A 17,416-nucleotide genomic window follows, 5' to 3' on the forward strand; every position below is an offset into this window, starting at 1 on the left:
AGGAGCTAAGGCAGACAGAGAGGTATATAGATGAGACCTTCAGGGACATAACAACAAGTCCCAACTCCAGTCTGAAAATCCTGGTGCTGCCTTGGAGGAGGAAGGTCACATGATAGGAGAGCATCCACCTGGTGCAGCAGGAAATGATTCTATTGCAAGGGTCTGCTCTCCAGGTGGTGCATTGTCCTCTTGCATCAAGGATGCATCTCCCAGGGCTACTGCCCATGAGAGAAGGGTTAGGACACCATCATAGTTGGTGATTCGATTATTAGGAATGTAGACAGTGGGGTGGCTGATGGATGTGAGAATCGCCTGGTAGCATGCCTGGTGTGAAGTTGGCAGATCGCATGCGTCACCTAGATAGGATTTTAGACAGTGCTGGGGAGGAGCCAGCTGTCGTGGTATATGTGGCCACCAATGACATAGGAAAATGTGGGAGGGAGGTTCTGGAAGCAAAATTTAGGCTCTTAGGTAGAAAGCTGAAATCCAGAATCTCCAGGGTAGGGTTCTCTGAAATGCTCCCTGTTCCAAACACAGGTCCCCAGAGGCAGGCAGAGCTCCGGCATTTCAATGAGTGGATGAGACGATGGGGCAAGGAAGAGGAATTCAGTTTAAGGAACTGGGGAACCTTTTCTGAAGGGGGTCTTTTCTGAAGGGATGGGCTCCACCTTAACCAGGGTGGAACCAGACTGCTGGCACTAACTTTTAAAAAGGAGATAGAGCAGCTTTTAAACTAGAACATAGGGGAAAGCAGACAGTCGATCAGCAGCGCATGGTTCAGAGGGAGGTATCTTCAAAGGATATTAATGAAGCATTAGCATTAGGGCATCCCAACAGAGAGGTTCCAATAATAAGAAAAGCATTCCAAATGCCTATAATTAAAAATTCACCTGAGCTAAAAGATTCCAATTTATCCCTGACAACTGAAAAACAGAATGTAAATACAAATAAAAAACACACTTTGAAATGATTGTATGCTAATGCCAGAAGTCTAAGAAGTAAGATGGGAGAATTAGAATGTATAGCAGTGAATGATGACAAACTTAATTGCATCTCAGAGACATGGTGGGAAGAGGATAAACAATGGGACAGTGCTATACCACGGTACAAATTATATCGCAGTGATTGAAAGGAGCATCTTGGTGGTGGGGTGGTGCTTTATGTCCGGGATGGCATAGAGTCCTGTGATTGTGCATGAGACTAAATGCACAATTGAATCTTTATGGCTAGAAATCCCTTGCATGTTGGAGAAGATTAAAGTGATAGGGGTATACTTTCGTCCACTTGGCCAAAATGGTGAGATGGACAGTGAAATGCTAAGAGAAATTAGGGAAGCTAACCAAATTGGTAGTGCAGTAATAATGGGAGATTTCAATTACCCCAATATTGACTGGGTAAGTGAAACATCAGGGCATGCTAGAGCGAGAAAGATCCTGGATGGAATAAATGACAGTTTTCCGGAACCAACAAGAGAATGAGTAATTCTAGGTCTAATTCTCAGTGGAGGCAGGATTTGGTAAGAGAGGTGGTGGGGCTGCTTGGCAATAGTAATCATAAAATTAATGATTGAAAGTGGAACAGTAAATACATCCACGACTCTAGCACTAAACTTTCAAAAGGGAAACTTTGATAAAATGAGAAAAATGGGTAGAAAAAAACTGAAAGGTACAGTTGCAAAGATAAAAAGTGTGCAACAGGTGTGGACATTGTTAAAAAATAACATCCTAGAAGCACAGTCCAGATGTATTCCACACATTAAGAAAGGTAGAAGGAAGGCAAAACAATTACCAGCATGGTTAAAAGGTGAGGTGAAAGAGGATATTTTAGCCAAAAGATCTTTATTCAAAAACTGGAAGAAGGTTCCAACAGAAGAAAATAGGATAAAACATAAGCGTTGGCAAGTTAAATGTAAGACATTGATAAGACAGGCTAACAGAGAATTTGAAAAGAAGTTGGCCATAGAGGCAAAAGCTCACAATAAAAACTTTTTAAAATATATCCAAAGCAAAAAGCCTGTGAGGGAGTTGGTTGGACTGTTGGATGATCAAGAGGTTAAAGGGGCACTTAAAGAAGATAAGGCCACTGCGGAAAGATTAAATAATTTCTTTGCTTCAGTGTTTAATGAAAAGGATTTTGAAGAGATACCCATTCCAGAGATGGTTTTCATGGGTGATGATTCAGATGAACTGAACCAAATCACGATGAACCTGGAAGATGTGGTAGGCCTCATTAGCAAACTGAAGAGTAATAAATCACCTGGACCGAATGGCATACACCCAAGGGTTCTCAAAGAACTAAAAAATGAAATTTCAGACCCATTTCAATTAATCTGTAACCTATCATTAAAATCATCCGATGTAGCTGAAGATTGGAAGATGGCCAATGTAACCCCGATATTTAAAAAAGGGTTCCGGGGTGATCCACAAAACTATAGATGGGTGAGCCTGACTTCAGTGCTGGGAAAAATCGTGGAAAGTGTTCTAAATATCAAAATCACAGAACATATAGAAAGACATGGTTTAATGAAACAAAGTCAGCATGGCTTTACCTAAGGCTAGTCTTGCTTCACAAATCTGCTTCACTTTTTTGAAGGAGTTAATAAACATGTAGATAAAGGTGAACCAGTAGATGTAGTGTATTTGGATTTTCAGAAGGCGTTTGACAAAGATCCCCATGAGAGGCTTCTAGGAAAAGTAAAAAGTCATGGGAGAGGAGGTGGTGTCCTTTCGTGAATTACAAACTGGCTAAAAGTCAGGAAACAGAGAGGAGGATTAAATGGACAATTTTCTCAGTGGAGGGGGTGGGCAGTGTAGTGCCTCAGGGATCTGTACTGGGACCCGTGCTTTTCAATATATTTATAAATGATCTGGAAAGGAATACAACGAGTGAGGTAATCAAACTTGCAGATGATACAAAATAGGGATGTGAATCGGGCTTCGGATATCATACGATATTTTCAAAATCGTGAGAAATCGGGGGCTCCCCCAAAACGATAAGAAAACCCCATGAAATTGTTCGTGGGGGTTCTCTTATCATTTTGGGGGAGGGCGGGAAAAACGGCACACAAAAATAACCCCTAAACCCACCCCGACTCTTTAAAACTAACCCCTTAGCTTCCCCCACCCTCCCGACCCCCCAAAAAACTTTTTACAGGTACCTGGACCTGGTGGTCCAGTGGGGGTCCCGGGAGCGATCTCCCGCTCCCGGGCCGTCGGCTGCCATTAATCAAAATGGCACCGATGGCCCTTTGCCCTTACCATGTGACAGGGTATCCGGCCATTGGCCTGCCCCTGTCACATGGAGGGAGCACTGGATGGCTGGCGCCATCTTTAAAAATGGAGTGGGCCATCCAATGCTCCTACCATGTGACAGGTAGGAGGAGCCCCCGATTTCTGACGATTTTGAAAATATTGTACGATATCCGAAGCCCGATTCACATCCCTATTTTGTATCTGTAAAAAGTTTTGGGGGGGGTTGGGAGGATGGGGGAAGCTAAGGGATTGGTTTTAAAGGGTCGGGGTGGGTTTTTTGTTTATCGGCTCGGGCGCAGCCGATAAACAAAACCGCGATCGGGCCGGACGAAAAAAAAAACACGATATGAATCGGAACCGGAATCAGAACCGATTCTAGTTCCGATTCACCTCTCTAATACAAAATTATTCAGAGTAATTAAATCGCAAGTGGATTGTGATAAATTGCAGGAAGACCTTCTGAGACTGGAAAATTGGGCATCCAAATAGTAGATGAAATTAATGTGGATATGTGCAAGGTGATGCATATAGGGAAAAATAACCCCTGCTATAGTTACACAATGTTAGGTTCCATATTAGGAGCTACCACCCAAGAAAGAGATTTAGGCATCATAGTGGTTAACACATTGAAATCGTCGGTTCAGTGTGCTGCAGCAATAAAAAAATCAAACAGAATGTTGGGAATTATTAGAAAGGTAATGGTGAATAAAACGGAAAATGTCATAATGCCTCTATATCGCTCCATGGTGAGATTGTACCTTGAATACTGTGTACAATTCTGGTCGCCGCATCTCAAAAAAGATATAGTTGCGATGGATAAGGTACAGAGAAGGGCTACCAAAATGATAAGGGGGAATGGAACAGCTCCCCTATGAGGAAAGGCTGAAGAGGTTAGGACTGTTCAGCTTGGAGAAGAGACGGCTGGGGGGGGGGTATGATAGAGGTGTTTAAAATCATGAGAGGTCTAGAACGGGTAAATGTGAATCGGTTATTTACTCCTTTGGATAATAGAAGGACTAGGAGGCACTCCATGAAGTTAGCATGTACCATATTTAAAACTAATCAGAGAAAGTTATTTTTCATTCAACGCACAATTGAACTCTGGAATTTGTTGCCAAAAAGGATTGGATAAGTTCTTGGAGGAGAAGTCCATTACCTGCTATTAATTAAGTTGACTTAGAAAATATCCACTGCTATTACTAGCAACAGTAACATGGGATAGACTTACTTTTTGAGTACTTGCCAGGTTCTTTTGGCCTGGATTGGTCTGACCCAGTATGGCATGTTCTTAAGTTCTTATGATTTATGCAAGCAATCCCTACCTTATTTTTGTACATAAAAGATACAGACATATATTTTTAAAATAGGTAGGAAAAGTCCGCGAGCACTAATATACAAGGTCTCAATGCAATGCATGTATTTGCGCATGTCTACATATGTGCGTATGTTATAAAATGTGCTTATTACACACATATGCATTATAAAATATTAGCATAGATCTGCTTGCAGCCATATATGTGCATATATGCCGCCACACACATTTGGTTTTAGCTTGCATAAATCAACCCGATATTCAAACATCAACTACCCACATAGTTTCTGCTAGAAAATTGGGTTGTATTAAGGATAAAAGGTATTGGCCGAATTTTAAATCCCCTGCACACATAAAAAATGGGGGTTACATGCGTGGCTGGGCCTCGCACACACTACGCGCATTTTCAAAGGGGCCCAGCCACGCGTGTAACCCTCGTTATGCGCCGAATTGCCGGGCTCAGAAAAAGGGGGGGGGGGGCTGGAAGCGGCCAGGACAGCGGCCATTAGCCGCTTCCCGGGGAAGCACGTGCCAGCAGTTGGCCAGCGCACATAAATTACTTCTGCTCCAGAGGAGCAGCAACTTAACAAAATAAAAAAAAATAAGCAAGGTAGGTTAGGTTTAGTGAATGGGGAGGAGAGGGGAAGGGGAAGGAAGGTTGGGCAGGGGATTAGGGAAGTTCCCTCCCAGTCCACTCCTTAATTGGAGTGGACTGGGAGGGAACTGGGGAAGTGCCAAATGCGTTGCCACACGGACTTGCAAAAGTACACCCTCCTCCTCTTGTGCGCGGCACACACACACGCTTGCGCGGATTATAAAATCTATCCCTATGTGCATACTTTAGGTCATCTCAAATGAAGGTGTAAAGCACAAGTGTTGGGCATACACATACATTTTCAACTTTAATGCAAGCGCATAGTTTTCTCACCTCGACCAATCTATGCTCCTGGAATGCCCCTTATAACTGCAGCTAAAGTACGTGCACAGTGAAAGCTTGTGTATGATTGATTAGCTGGCTGAAATTCCACTTAAGAAGATCCATCCATTCTACCCTTGTAACCCGTTTTTACATCCATTGATCTTGACTGTCTTTGAAAATGTACTGTAATAAATTTAGAATAAAACTGGACAGGATCTTTGAGGGAAACAGATTGAGTATGATGATGTACTTATATACTACTGAAAAATGCTGATCCAGAAACTTAAACTGAACCTCAGACTGAGGGTTGGGAAGGAAATATTTTCAGAATTGGCTGCAGATGTCCTTTGTTTTTTTACATCCCCTGGCTTTTGTCATGCAATTAAGCAATTAGTAGGATGGACTTGATGGACCTTTGGTCTTCTTTCAGCCTAATCAAATATGTAAGTATGTACATAAGGTGTAAAGTACAAACTTGATGGACAAGCTTGGGAAAATAAATTAATAATAATGACAATGCTTCAATGTGCCTGGCATATTTTCCAGTACCATCATTAATCCTAGATGATAGACTGTTTTGTACAAACTGCAAAGGTAAAGATAAAAATGAAGCCAAAAACGTGATTTTATTGGGCCTTTAAAAGACACAGAACTTTGTTCAATAAAGGATTTTTCCATGGGCACAGATTGGAAAATGTCCATTTTGATTAGAGCCCATGGAAGCATGCCTTCTAGCTAGCCTTTTTCTGTATATGAAACTTATTCCTTTTTTTCTCTCCAAATCTTTCACTTCCCAAAAATAGTCAAACAGGCTTATTGGTTACCTGCACACAGGCCTCGGAGCTGGTCCATCTCTTGTAGGGATGCATTCCTGAAAAATGTAGTTGCACAGCAGAGACTCAGCAGCCAGACGGCAGAATGGACTCACTCTTTTCAGCTCAGTCCAGACAGAGTGAGCAAGCACTTCCTGGGTCTCCTCTGGATCAGCATTGGATAAGTTGAAGAAAACAAGTGCATCCTTCATCAAGACACCATTACACAAATCCCCTTTGTATGTACTGCAGTAGCCTGTATCACCTTTGTATAATCTGTTAAAGGGAACACGGTATAATTATAAAATATTGTTAGTGTATACAATGCACCAGTACACTCTTGTCAACAGACAGGAGTATACCAACAGATTACCTGCAAGTCAACGTGTTATTTTCAGATCTGCTAGATACCTGCCTATTCACTTTATCATTTTTGTTGCCCTTCTCTGTACCTTTTCTAGGACAACAAAAATGAAAAAGAGGAAGGAACAGCTCCGTTATCAAGAGAGGTCAAACAGGTAAGGGCTCTTCAGCTTGGAACAGAGGTGACTGAGAGGAGATACAACAGAGCGAATGTGGTTAGTGCAGTTAGTATAGCTGTGTTTAAAAAAGGATTGGATAAGTTCTTGGAGGAGAAATCCATTACCTGCTATTAAGTTCACTTAGAGAATAGCCACTGCCATTAGCAATGGTAACATGGAATAGACTCAGTGTTTGGGTACTTGCCAGGTTCTTATGGCCTGGATTGGCCAATGTTGGAAACAGGATGCTGGGCTTGATGGACCCTTGGTCTGACCCAGTATGGCATTTTCTTATGTTCTTATAAAATCATGAGTGGGATGCAACAGGGCAGGGATTTGCATGTTTCGGCAGGGACGGGGCTTGGGTCTGGGTGTCGGCAGTTCAGCAACTTAAGACCAGGAGGTGAAGGCGTGGGAGGGTCTGGTGGCAGCACCAGATTATAATACTGAGAGAACCAGAGATGGGGGCTTGGGGGGAACATCGGCAGACCCTGGAACATTCTTTTTTTTTTAATTTAAGAGGGGATTAGGGGGTAGAGGTGCAAGACCCAACAGGGCCATATATGACATTTTGTAGGGGAAGAGAGAGAAATGGACCATAGGCCCTGTACATTTTTTTTTTCTAATGGCACTACTTATCCGGTTAAGTGGCTAGTTATCCAGCCAAGCAAAGCTGGGTAACTCTAGACCTGCTTTGAAGCAGGCCTGAAGTTATCCAGCTAACCTGGCTGGATAGAACTGAAATCTGGCTAAATGCCTCACAGAAACGCCACTGGAATGCTTCATTTTTATCTGGCTACATTTTATTAGCCGGACAATGACTTATTCAGCTAAAATCTAGCTGGATGAGTGGCCCAGTATTCAGAAGTTCATCAATATCTCAATATGAAAAGTGATGAATGGAGGCCCACCCAAAAGTAGTAGTAAATCTTCTGTTGAGACCCTGTGAAGTACCTCAAACTCTACTCTCCTCCTTAAGATCCTGGGGGGAATCTGAACTTCTAAAACATGTGAAATCCTGAAAGGATTTCTTTCTTCTAGACTGAAAACCTGGGGGTATCTCCTCCTGCTCTAATAACTTGCTTGAGATCCTTGAGGAACTTCTAGCAGTGACTCCTATCTCTTCCTCTGTCGCCTTCCCACTGAAACACTGAGCATGCTCCAGGGGATTATATACCCTAGATGCTATATCCCCCAAAAGGTGGGATTATAGCAATGGGAGGGATTCTAAAATACTAAACACCTCCTACTATTCCTAGTTAGAAAATCAATGGGAAATATTAATGACTGGTGAAGTCCGGTCATGCACACATTTGTAGCTTTCAGGCCAGTATGTCATGCTTGTTACACTTGTTATGATCCCAACTGCTAGGCAGCCCAAACCCCCCCCCCCCCCCACACACACACACACACCCAACAACAGAGGTCCTCATGCAGCCATGCTCATTCCTGCACTGACCACCTATTTGTTGATCTCATGACTCAGCAAGGTCTGCCCCACTTATCCCAACCTGTTCATTCTTCCCTTGCCTCTTGATCGAGTCACCTCGGCTCCATGACCTGGGCCACTCTTGCCTTGCAGCCTGCCTTGGCCTCCTGCCTAGCCCTGTGCCTGCCTTGGCCTCCTGCCTTGTTCTGTTACCTGCCTTGGCTTTCTGCTTGCTCTGTAACCTTCCAGGCCACCTTGCCTTGCTCTGCGGCCTTCTAGGCCCTCCTGTCTTGCTCAATGGCCTTCTGGGCCTACCTGTCCTGCCTTGCAGCCTTATAGGTTCACCTAGCCCAACCTTGTGCCCTGTTTGGGCCTTCTTGTTTATTGTTGTATATTCCAGTCCTATCCTTGTCCAGTAGTTGTTTAGTCTTGTTTTGTCTTGCCCGGTCTGGTTCTGTCCAGTCCAGTCCTTGACCTGTCTTACCCAGTCCAGCTCCTGTCTGTTTAGTCCATTACCTATTTCCAGTCCAGGCCTTACCCTCACTCCAAGCCCTTGTTTGCCTGTCTCTAGTCCCAGCATTGCCTCCTGTTGTTTCTAGCCCCAAACATACCTTGATTCCTGCCCATACCTCCAGCCCTGCCTGTATCCAGCTTTTGCCTGCCGATAGTAATGCCCTTGTCTCCAGCTCCCAGCCTGCACCTTATTTAAGCTCCCAGCCTGTGATGTGCTCCAGCTCCAGGCATGCTTCTACACTTGGCTCATCCAGTTCCAGATAAGTCCTGCTGGCCACCAGATCCCAAGGGCTCAGCCTGAGGGGGAGGTAGCTGGTATAGGCAGAAGACCCAGTCCAGCCCTGCTCCCAAGTCAGGCCCTACTCCTTCTGGGGGAAATCCCAGTCCAGCCTGCCTGACTCGTGACAACACCGTTAGAACACAGCACATAATTTTTAGCTTTAGTGCATAGGCGCCTAGGTATTACCATTCTACAATGACTTGGAATCCCTCCCTCTAGGGCAGGGGTGGGCAGGTCCGGTCCTCGAGGGCTGCAAACCAGTCGGGTTTTCAGGATACCCCTAATGAATATGCATGAAATAGATTTGCATACAACTGAGGCAGTGTGTATGCAGGTCTCTCTCATGCATATTCATTAGGGATATCCTGAAAACCCGACTGGTTTGCGGCCCTCGAGGACCGGAATTGCCCACCTCTGCTCTAGGGTCTACAAATCTGGCCTTTTCAGCATCTCCATCCAGCCTAGTGAATCAACCAAGGTGCTCCAGGTGGGCCCCTGCTTTTCAGCTTTAATTAACTGATATATGGAAATGATATGATGCAAAAGAAGTCTAACCCCAAACTTGAATACCTCTCCCTATGAAGGGCAATTTCCCTGTGGAAATTACCCTGTTTGAAAACTGCTCAGCCTCAGTCCATTTCAGAGTTCATGTGGACATCTATTGCCCCTGTACATTTAGCTAGTCTGCGAGGAGGTGTTCTCACAGACATGTTTAGATCAAGGGAAGAACATAGTATATGTACATGACCTTTTCACAAGAACATGAACCATTTTACCCCTCCCATCTGTCTACACAAAAGAGCAAGTGCAAAGTACACAATCTCATTTAAAGCCTATACTTTACATTAATTTTCAAAAAAAAGCATTCATGTGCCTTACTACTACATTGGTTATTTGAAAATTACCACTATAAATTCCCCCTCCAGAAATAAAGTCAAACCAAGGAGTAGATTCTTACCTCCATTCTATAGGAAATGCACAAAATCCAGCCAAGATAAGATACCAGGTATGTGAAAAAAAAAAGAAAACAAGAGGTTATTAGTGAATGCAGCCAAGTGAATGCAGCCAAGATAAGATACCAGGTATGTGAAAAAAAAGAAAACAAAAGGTTATTAGTGAATTTTCACCAATAGGCATTTAATCAACCTGTTTCGTTTTTTTTCAGGTAGACCTCATTTGTTTAGGACACTGCCTATCCCCTCCTTGCTGCTGTGGGTTTTCTGACAGAGGTGTGATTGGTTTTGCATTGGCCACAGCTTTAGAGAAGGGGAGTTTCTGACAAGCGAGGGGATGCTGTCGCAGTCACTGGCACATTGAAGGGATTAATCTGGGTATATCTTACAGGTAGATGGTTCATTTATTTGACTGCTGACATTATTTCACTAAAGTTTAAGTTCACTCATGATGGCGGTAAGGCAGGGGCAGTTTGCTTTCAACTTCTATGGCTGGGGCATGCCCTCTGTATACAACAAGAATGAATAAATACAATCTGATGGGGGGAGGGCTGGCCATCATCACTTGCTTATACAGTAAAATATAGCACTTGTGCATGTACAGAAGAGCACATGTGAGTATATGGTATTTTCAAAACTGAAATACGTGCATAAATCAGAGACCACAAGTAAGTGTGCATGTATAAAAAGGGGCAGGCCAGGCTGTTCTTGGGCAGGGCCAACATTTACGTACATAAGTTGCTATGTTTAAACCTGCGTAAATTTACTCTTGCTCAATATCTGGTGTAAGTGATCATAAACGTCTCAAAAGTGAAAAAAATGACTGGGTAGGGGCTCTAGGTGAAATGGGGGGGGCTTCAGGCTGAAGAGCCAGAAGAGCCTTTATAAGCTGCAATTGAACTGGGCAAACTGGTAGACTAATTGGGGAAACTGGTACTTTCACTGCCGCGTGCATGCAGTAAAATCCCGATTTACACATATAAAAGCTGATTTACAGGGTTAAATGCACCTAAATAACATGCATACAATCTATTTGTCTATCCATTTAAAATTTGAAGTTCAAGTACGCGGGTATATCACTTGCACATTTATTCGGCTAAATTACGATTTTTCTGGCGAAGTAGCGCATTTGCCGCTACTTAGATGGACAAATTTGAACTTATCCAGATAAGTAGCAGCACTTACCTGCCTATATTCCGATTTAACCGGCTATGTAGACGCAAGCTTACTTACTGGGATAAGTGTGAAAAGAGCTACGTGTCTGTCTAAGTAGTGCTTTTCCGACTCATCCAGCTGTGTGCCACTACTTAGCCAGATAAATCGGTATTTATCCAGACAAGTCTGAGCTTGTGCAACTCGTGATTTTTACATGCACAAGCATTTGTGCATGCATATGTATTTGTATTTTATAAACTGCACATATGATGTGTGCTCAGGTTATAAAATACAGTAGTAAATTACCGGGTGCCCATATATTTTATTTATTTATTTATTTTTAATTTTTATATACCGAGGTTCTTATAGAGACTATAAATCACTCCGGTTTACATATAACGATAAACTGCCCAACAGAGATAAGGGGGCTTTACATAGAACAGTGGTACATATGGAACATTATAACTGGATGACAATTTAACATAATGATAATAAATAATATAGAATAGTTTTACTTGTAATTAATAAAATTATGTAATATAAACTGTATAATTTAAATATTTAACTTGGATATAGTGACATATTAACCATGCCAAATATAAATAATAAGATAAAATGAATTTTGAACTTAGAAATTGTAGTCCAGTTGCAGAGGAAAATATAAATAAGATTAATTTTTAGAACTCAAAGATTGTTGTCCAGTTGCAGAGACCTGAAGGTAGGACTTGGTATGGTGACCATAATTAGGGGATACTTCTTATTTGGAAGACTTTCCGTCTTGGTAGGATTGTGAGTCTGGGAAGGCTTGTTGGAAAAGAATATGGGCACATGCGAGCAGCTTAGAAAGTTACCCTCCTATGATGGGGCCTCCTTATACTTAATATGCTTACAGGCAAAAAGTTGAAATGGGGGAGAGGTCTGGCCATTACTTGCTCTTATGGCTTGGATGGGGCCTCCTTATCCTTAGCATATTGGCAAAAGTTTGTAAATGGGAAGAGCTTATTTGGATAGGGCCTCCTTACTGAACAATAATGAAAATGCCGCTGCCACAAAATAGGAATAAGGGCAGGAGGTCAGACCATTCCAATCCTCTATGGACAAGAGTGGCAGCTCCCCTCCTTGGGGCAGTGGTAAAAATTATTTTTTCCTAAAAGCGGTTTTTATAAATAATTGCCCAGATGGACCCAATTTATTATTAGGAGAATTTAAAATGGAAAGGAAATAAAAGCTGCTGCCGTATCATTCTTGTCCCCTTCTCGTATGGTATGAGTCCAGTCCTTAGAGGGAAAGGAGCAGTAGGTAATGGGGGGGGGGGATGGGAGGCAGGTTCACAGGGTGCAGCAGAGCAGGATTGTGAACCAGTGTCTCTTTTTCCATCCTACAGTTCTGGAGGACGCTGGTCTACCCTCCTTGCTGCGGTGTGTTTTCTGAAAGCAATGTGATTGGCTTTATTTGACAGGAATCTTGAGAGCAAAGATGGTAAGGTCTGCTGGGAAATTCTGTTGACACTACCATCAGCATTTGTGAAAGTGAAAGTACAGTGACTACCCGATAATCACAACGTAGCAAATTCACGTTTGAGACTATGCCCTGGAAAATACTTTCGGACTTGATTATATATTCAGGCATCTAACACCTGGAATCCATCAATCAAATGAACACAAAGGATGAAAGAGCACAAAAAATTATCAGATGGCTTTGCTCACTATACATGTCCAACCTTGATCAATATGAATACATAATACACAGTCATATGGTACACCTTTTGTTCCTTTATTGTTTTTTATTAATCAAAATTTACATTTTTTTCAAAGATTCAAAAATTGCAAAGCAGTGAATCAGACTGCACTGTCATAAAAACGAGGATACCTTTGACTATTCATAAGGACATAAAGAATCCATTAATTTTTAGATATGTTAAGTATTTTTCAAATTTTATTTCATTCAAAGTAAAAACTGATTTACAGAAAGGTTTTTCCCTTGCATTTCACAGTGGTACAGTTCACGCTTTTATTATAAGTAAGGAGCCACAAGCAGAGGAAGAATGAATTGGAAACATTACCCAGACTGAACTATCTAATTGACTGAAGACCATCCAATAGAGTAGCTCTCGAATCTAGTCCTTATGACTCTCAAATACGACTGGTGTTAGGGTAATCCATAATATATCGGGCTTGGAGTGTGTCCATCAGTGATCGCGGATGTTCCGCAGCCCGCCGATAGATGGCGCTATAATATTTATTTATTTATTTTTATTTATTTAAAATCTTTTCTATACCGTCGTTAAGTTAATTCACCATCACAACGGTTTACAAAAAGGCACAAATAGTATTAAAAGTTGATTGGTATAGATTACATATTATAGATGTGCCATTAGTGAATGGTAACATGTTTTTTATAATATAAAAAGCTATGTGTTGATTTTGCTTATGTGTTGGTTGAAAAAACTTCTTTAAGGTTCCTATATAAATTTAACACTCTAATATGTATTAGGAGATAGGAAAGAAAAATTTTAAAAACTGATTGCTTGGTGCTTACTTATGCGCTCATTTGTTTTCTTCGTTCTCCTTATAAAAAGCCTGTTTAAAAAGCCAGGTTTTTAGATTTACTTTGAAAAGTTTAAAGCTTCTCTGCAGTCTAATTTCGAGTGGCATTGAGTTTCCCAGCCCGCCGATAGATGGTGCAGGCGGCTCAAACATGGCATAGGTAGGAAGGACAGCGGCCATCGCTGGAGAGGCAGAATATAGTAGAGGAGACCCTGGCATGCAGGGTGGACTATTCTTGCTAGCTGCCTGCCCCAACCTTGGCCTGTATCAGACTCTGTTAGCTTGATGCCTGCTCTGAGCCTGGTGGGTCTCTAGTTTTCATCACCACCCTAGGGACCTGCCTAAGTTCTGCCGGCCACCAGAAACTAAGGGCTCAAATTGCGGGAGAAGCGGTTGGTAAAGGTGAAGCTCCAGACTGTCCTGCTACAGGATGTGTTTGCCGGGTGTTGGCATAGGCCTCAGAGGTTTGCCTTCGAGAGTGCATCAACTATGCCGCAGCACTAAGGGCTCACACACCCACCACCCTTCACAGTGATCAAGTTCTAGCCTTTTCTACATGTGTTGAAAATTACTTCTAACAAAACAGGAAGAGTCTTCTTGAATTTGACTGCTGCTTATAATATGGTTTGGCATAAAGGCCTTTTGCTTAAACTGTCAAAAGAGGTTCCACACTATACTATAAAGATCATTGAGCTATTCCTTCAAGATATACAATTTCAAACACACATGGGCAAATTACTTGTAGCTCTCAAAAATAGCAGATGAATGCCCTTCCTCAAAGCTCAGTTCTATCTCCACTGCTATTTAAGGTTTGCATATTACAATCTTCCATTGAACATATTCATGAACGTTAATTTATCTGACAATATCTTCTGTGGTATCCAGGCACATTCCTTCTTGGAAACTGAAAAGCCTTTTAATATCAATATGGACACCATGGCAGACAAGTTTATCTGAAGGAATTTGCAGCCAAGTATGCCTGAGATAGTTGCAAGTCTATTTCACCTTTACAGTGCAAGAGAGAAGCAAGAACCTGACATTTTTGTCAGTGGCCATTTCTGAATAACGACCCTACCGTCCTTTGTTGTGATATTGAACAGATCTTTGATTTATTACGGTCATTTGAAGAAGACAACAGCTAAAGTTAGCACCTAGAATAATTTTCTACAAAAGCTAACTTGTTCTTCCTGAAAGCAAGTGATAATGATCACTATTAAGCTTAATATAACCATTAATATTATTTCTGGGTCACTGTATCCAACCCAATTACCTTGGCTATCTGTGCTTAAGTGGTAATATAGCATCCTCTCATTTTCACCTTAAAATAGCCACTGTACAACACATGAGAAATTTCTGTCAAAATAACAATTTGCTTGTGTATAGGGCCCCACCAGCTCACTTGCCTTCAAGACCTCCACTTTGGTTATGAATGCCAGTGGAAAATATATGACAGCAGTTTCGGCTTGGTGTTGTGAGTGATCAGCCACAGATGTCGTCGGTCATTCACTTATCATTGACCCAATTGTTCATCCACCTGTCTTTGATTTACCACAGAGACTCTGGTCTGCCCTAAATCATTTTCAGACAGGACAAGGTCACTGTATGCCCGATCCTCTTAGTTGGGGATAGGCTAATGATCCTAATTGTACCTGCAGACAACCCAAAATGATGGCTCACACTATAAACAAGTGTTTAAAGTTTTGTTTCAATAACAGTTTACTGGCATTATACCTTGCTGCTGACAATATTAATAAGTGGCTTGGCAATTTTTGTAGATGCTAGAAGTGCTCTGTGATGAGTGGGTGAGAACCATCCATGGAAAAGTTGAAGAACCCAGCTTGATTTGAAAGTATTGCAATGAGCTTAACTGAGTAAAAACCTTTCCACAAACGTAAAATGTGGGAGGTAACATGGAAATATAGGCCCCAGCTACAGAGCTCACTTGGAAGCCATTTGTTAGGGAATTGCACTGTCTGTTTTCCAGTTTCTAGGCAACTAATAAATTAACCAGCTTAACAAAAACATATTACTTCATCAGCTATCTCTATCAGTCATACATTCATACTATCTTGTCCTAGAGATTGATTTATCTTTGGTTGTTTCCGCTGGACATTAAAATAGTGTTGATTAACATTGGGTGAACAGGGAATACAGATAATACAAGAAAGAAATGAATGAAAAGCAATCCAAAATGACATAAGGGTCTCTGCTGTGTTTTTCTCATCCCAGCTGGAACATAAAAGCCTGGGCGATCACATACTCAGATATACGAGCAACAATTTTTTCTTGATGTTTTGTTCTGTTAGGAAAAATAATCAAATAATGCTCATTCTTACACCCATTATTTGTCTATAAATACTGAAAAAATTTCTGAAGGACTAATATTCAGCACCAAATGATTATTGTGAAGTCTTCATAAACTGCTACTGTTGCTTTTGCTTTGCTGTACTTGTGCTGCATATGCAACCAGTGCTTTCATTATAATTATAGACCTCCCATTTTTAACACACACAAAGGCCAATATTCAGTAAGCCGTTTAGTGAACAAGTTATCCATCTAAAGATAGCCAGATAACAAAAAAAAAAGCCTAACCAACTACGGCCTAGATTCAACATGTTGCGATAAATATAGCAAGAATAGCACTTGTGATTAAAAAAAAAAAGAGGGGGGGGTGTGGTTAGGGCAATTTTCCTGGAATTGCTTTGCATAGCTATTTTATGGCAATGTGTGTTAAATTTATCACACCTGTGATATTTTCATGTTGTATGCTGAGAAGTCCCTAGATAGGCTTTTATTGCATTTTGTGCTGCTGCTGGCTAGAGAGAGAGAGCCTCTGTAGAGACTAACCAAAAAGTTAACTATTTATACCACTATAAGAAGGGGCACTAGTAACTTGGGATGAGGTTATGTGGGTGAGCTGGGTTTTGGAGGATAGTTTAACATGTACAGTCATATATACGAACAGCACAGTTACCATCAGTGAAGATTTAATATGATTTGGAGTGATGAAAGAGTAGATTTGTTCTATGTTCTCTCTACCTAGCTTGATTGCAGTTCCCAACCTGCCTTGCAGCAGAAATGGAGGGCCAGGGCTGCTGGGAGAGACCTTGGTGTAAGCATGTGTGTGTGTGTCTGTATGTGGCGGGGTGTCTGAGCATGTATGTTTGTGTGTGTGTCTGAGCAGAGTATATGTGGGTGTCTGAGCATGTGTGTGAGAGGAGGTATGTGGGTGTGTCTGAGCATGTGTGTCTGTGTGTGAGGGAGCACTGAGACAGATGCAAGCTCTAGGGATGATGGAATAAGAGATCTAAATAGTAGTACGTTTTTTTTTTGAGAAGTAAATTGTTCAGTTTATATTAGGAAAGGTTGAGGTATTATTGAAGCATAGGGTGTTCTCTTCATGTGTGTGTCTGAACACGTGTGTGTGTCTAAGCATGTATGTTAGAAAGAGAGGGATCTTGCGTGTGTGTGTGCGCATGTAAGAAGTAACATGTGTGCGAACATGTATATGTAGGAGGGAGCATATGTGAGCATGTGTGAGTCTGAGAATGTGTATGAGAGAGAGGGAGCATGTGCGCATATGTATGTAAGAGAGAGCATGTGCGCAAATGAAGGAGAGATTATATGTATGTATGGATATATATCTATGAGAGAGAGAAAGGTTATGCATCCCTCTCTCACTAATCCACTACACTCTCAGAGTGACTGGAAATGAAAAGTTTCCA

At 41.8% G+C, this 17,416-nt stretch overlaps 1 protein-coding gene across 2 annotated transcripts in view; it reads right to left on the reverse strand.

Moving 5' to 3' along the window:
• The window catches only part of MUSK (muscle associated receptor tyrosine kinase), a 235,091-nt gene that overhangs the window by 69,864 nt on the left and 147,811 nt on the right, over positions 1 to 17,416 (reverse strand). For both annotated transcript variants that reach the window (XM_029614825.1, XM_029614815.1), the window contains exons 8-9: positions 9,996 to 10,002; positions 6,307 to 6,570 (exon numbers count right to left, since the gene is read on the reverse strand). In XM_029614825.1, the coding sequence (XP_029470685.1) occupies positions 6,307 to 6,570; positions 9,996 to 10,002 (271 nt within the window). The remainder of the gene's footprint in view (positions 1 to 6,306; positions 6,571 to 9,995; positions 10,003 to 17,416) is intronic.

Source organism: Rhinatrema bivittatum, chromosome 1 (assembly GCF_901001135.1).
Source record: "Rhinatrema bivittatum chromosome 1, aRhiBiv1.1, whole genome shotgun sequence".
NCBI classification, from domain to species: domain Eukaryota; kingdom Metazoa; phylum Chordata; class Amphibia; order Gymnophiona; family Rhinatrematidae; genus Rhinatrema; species Rhinatrema bivittatum.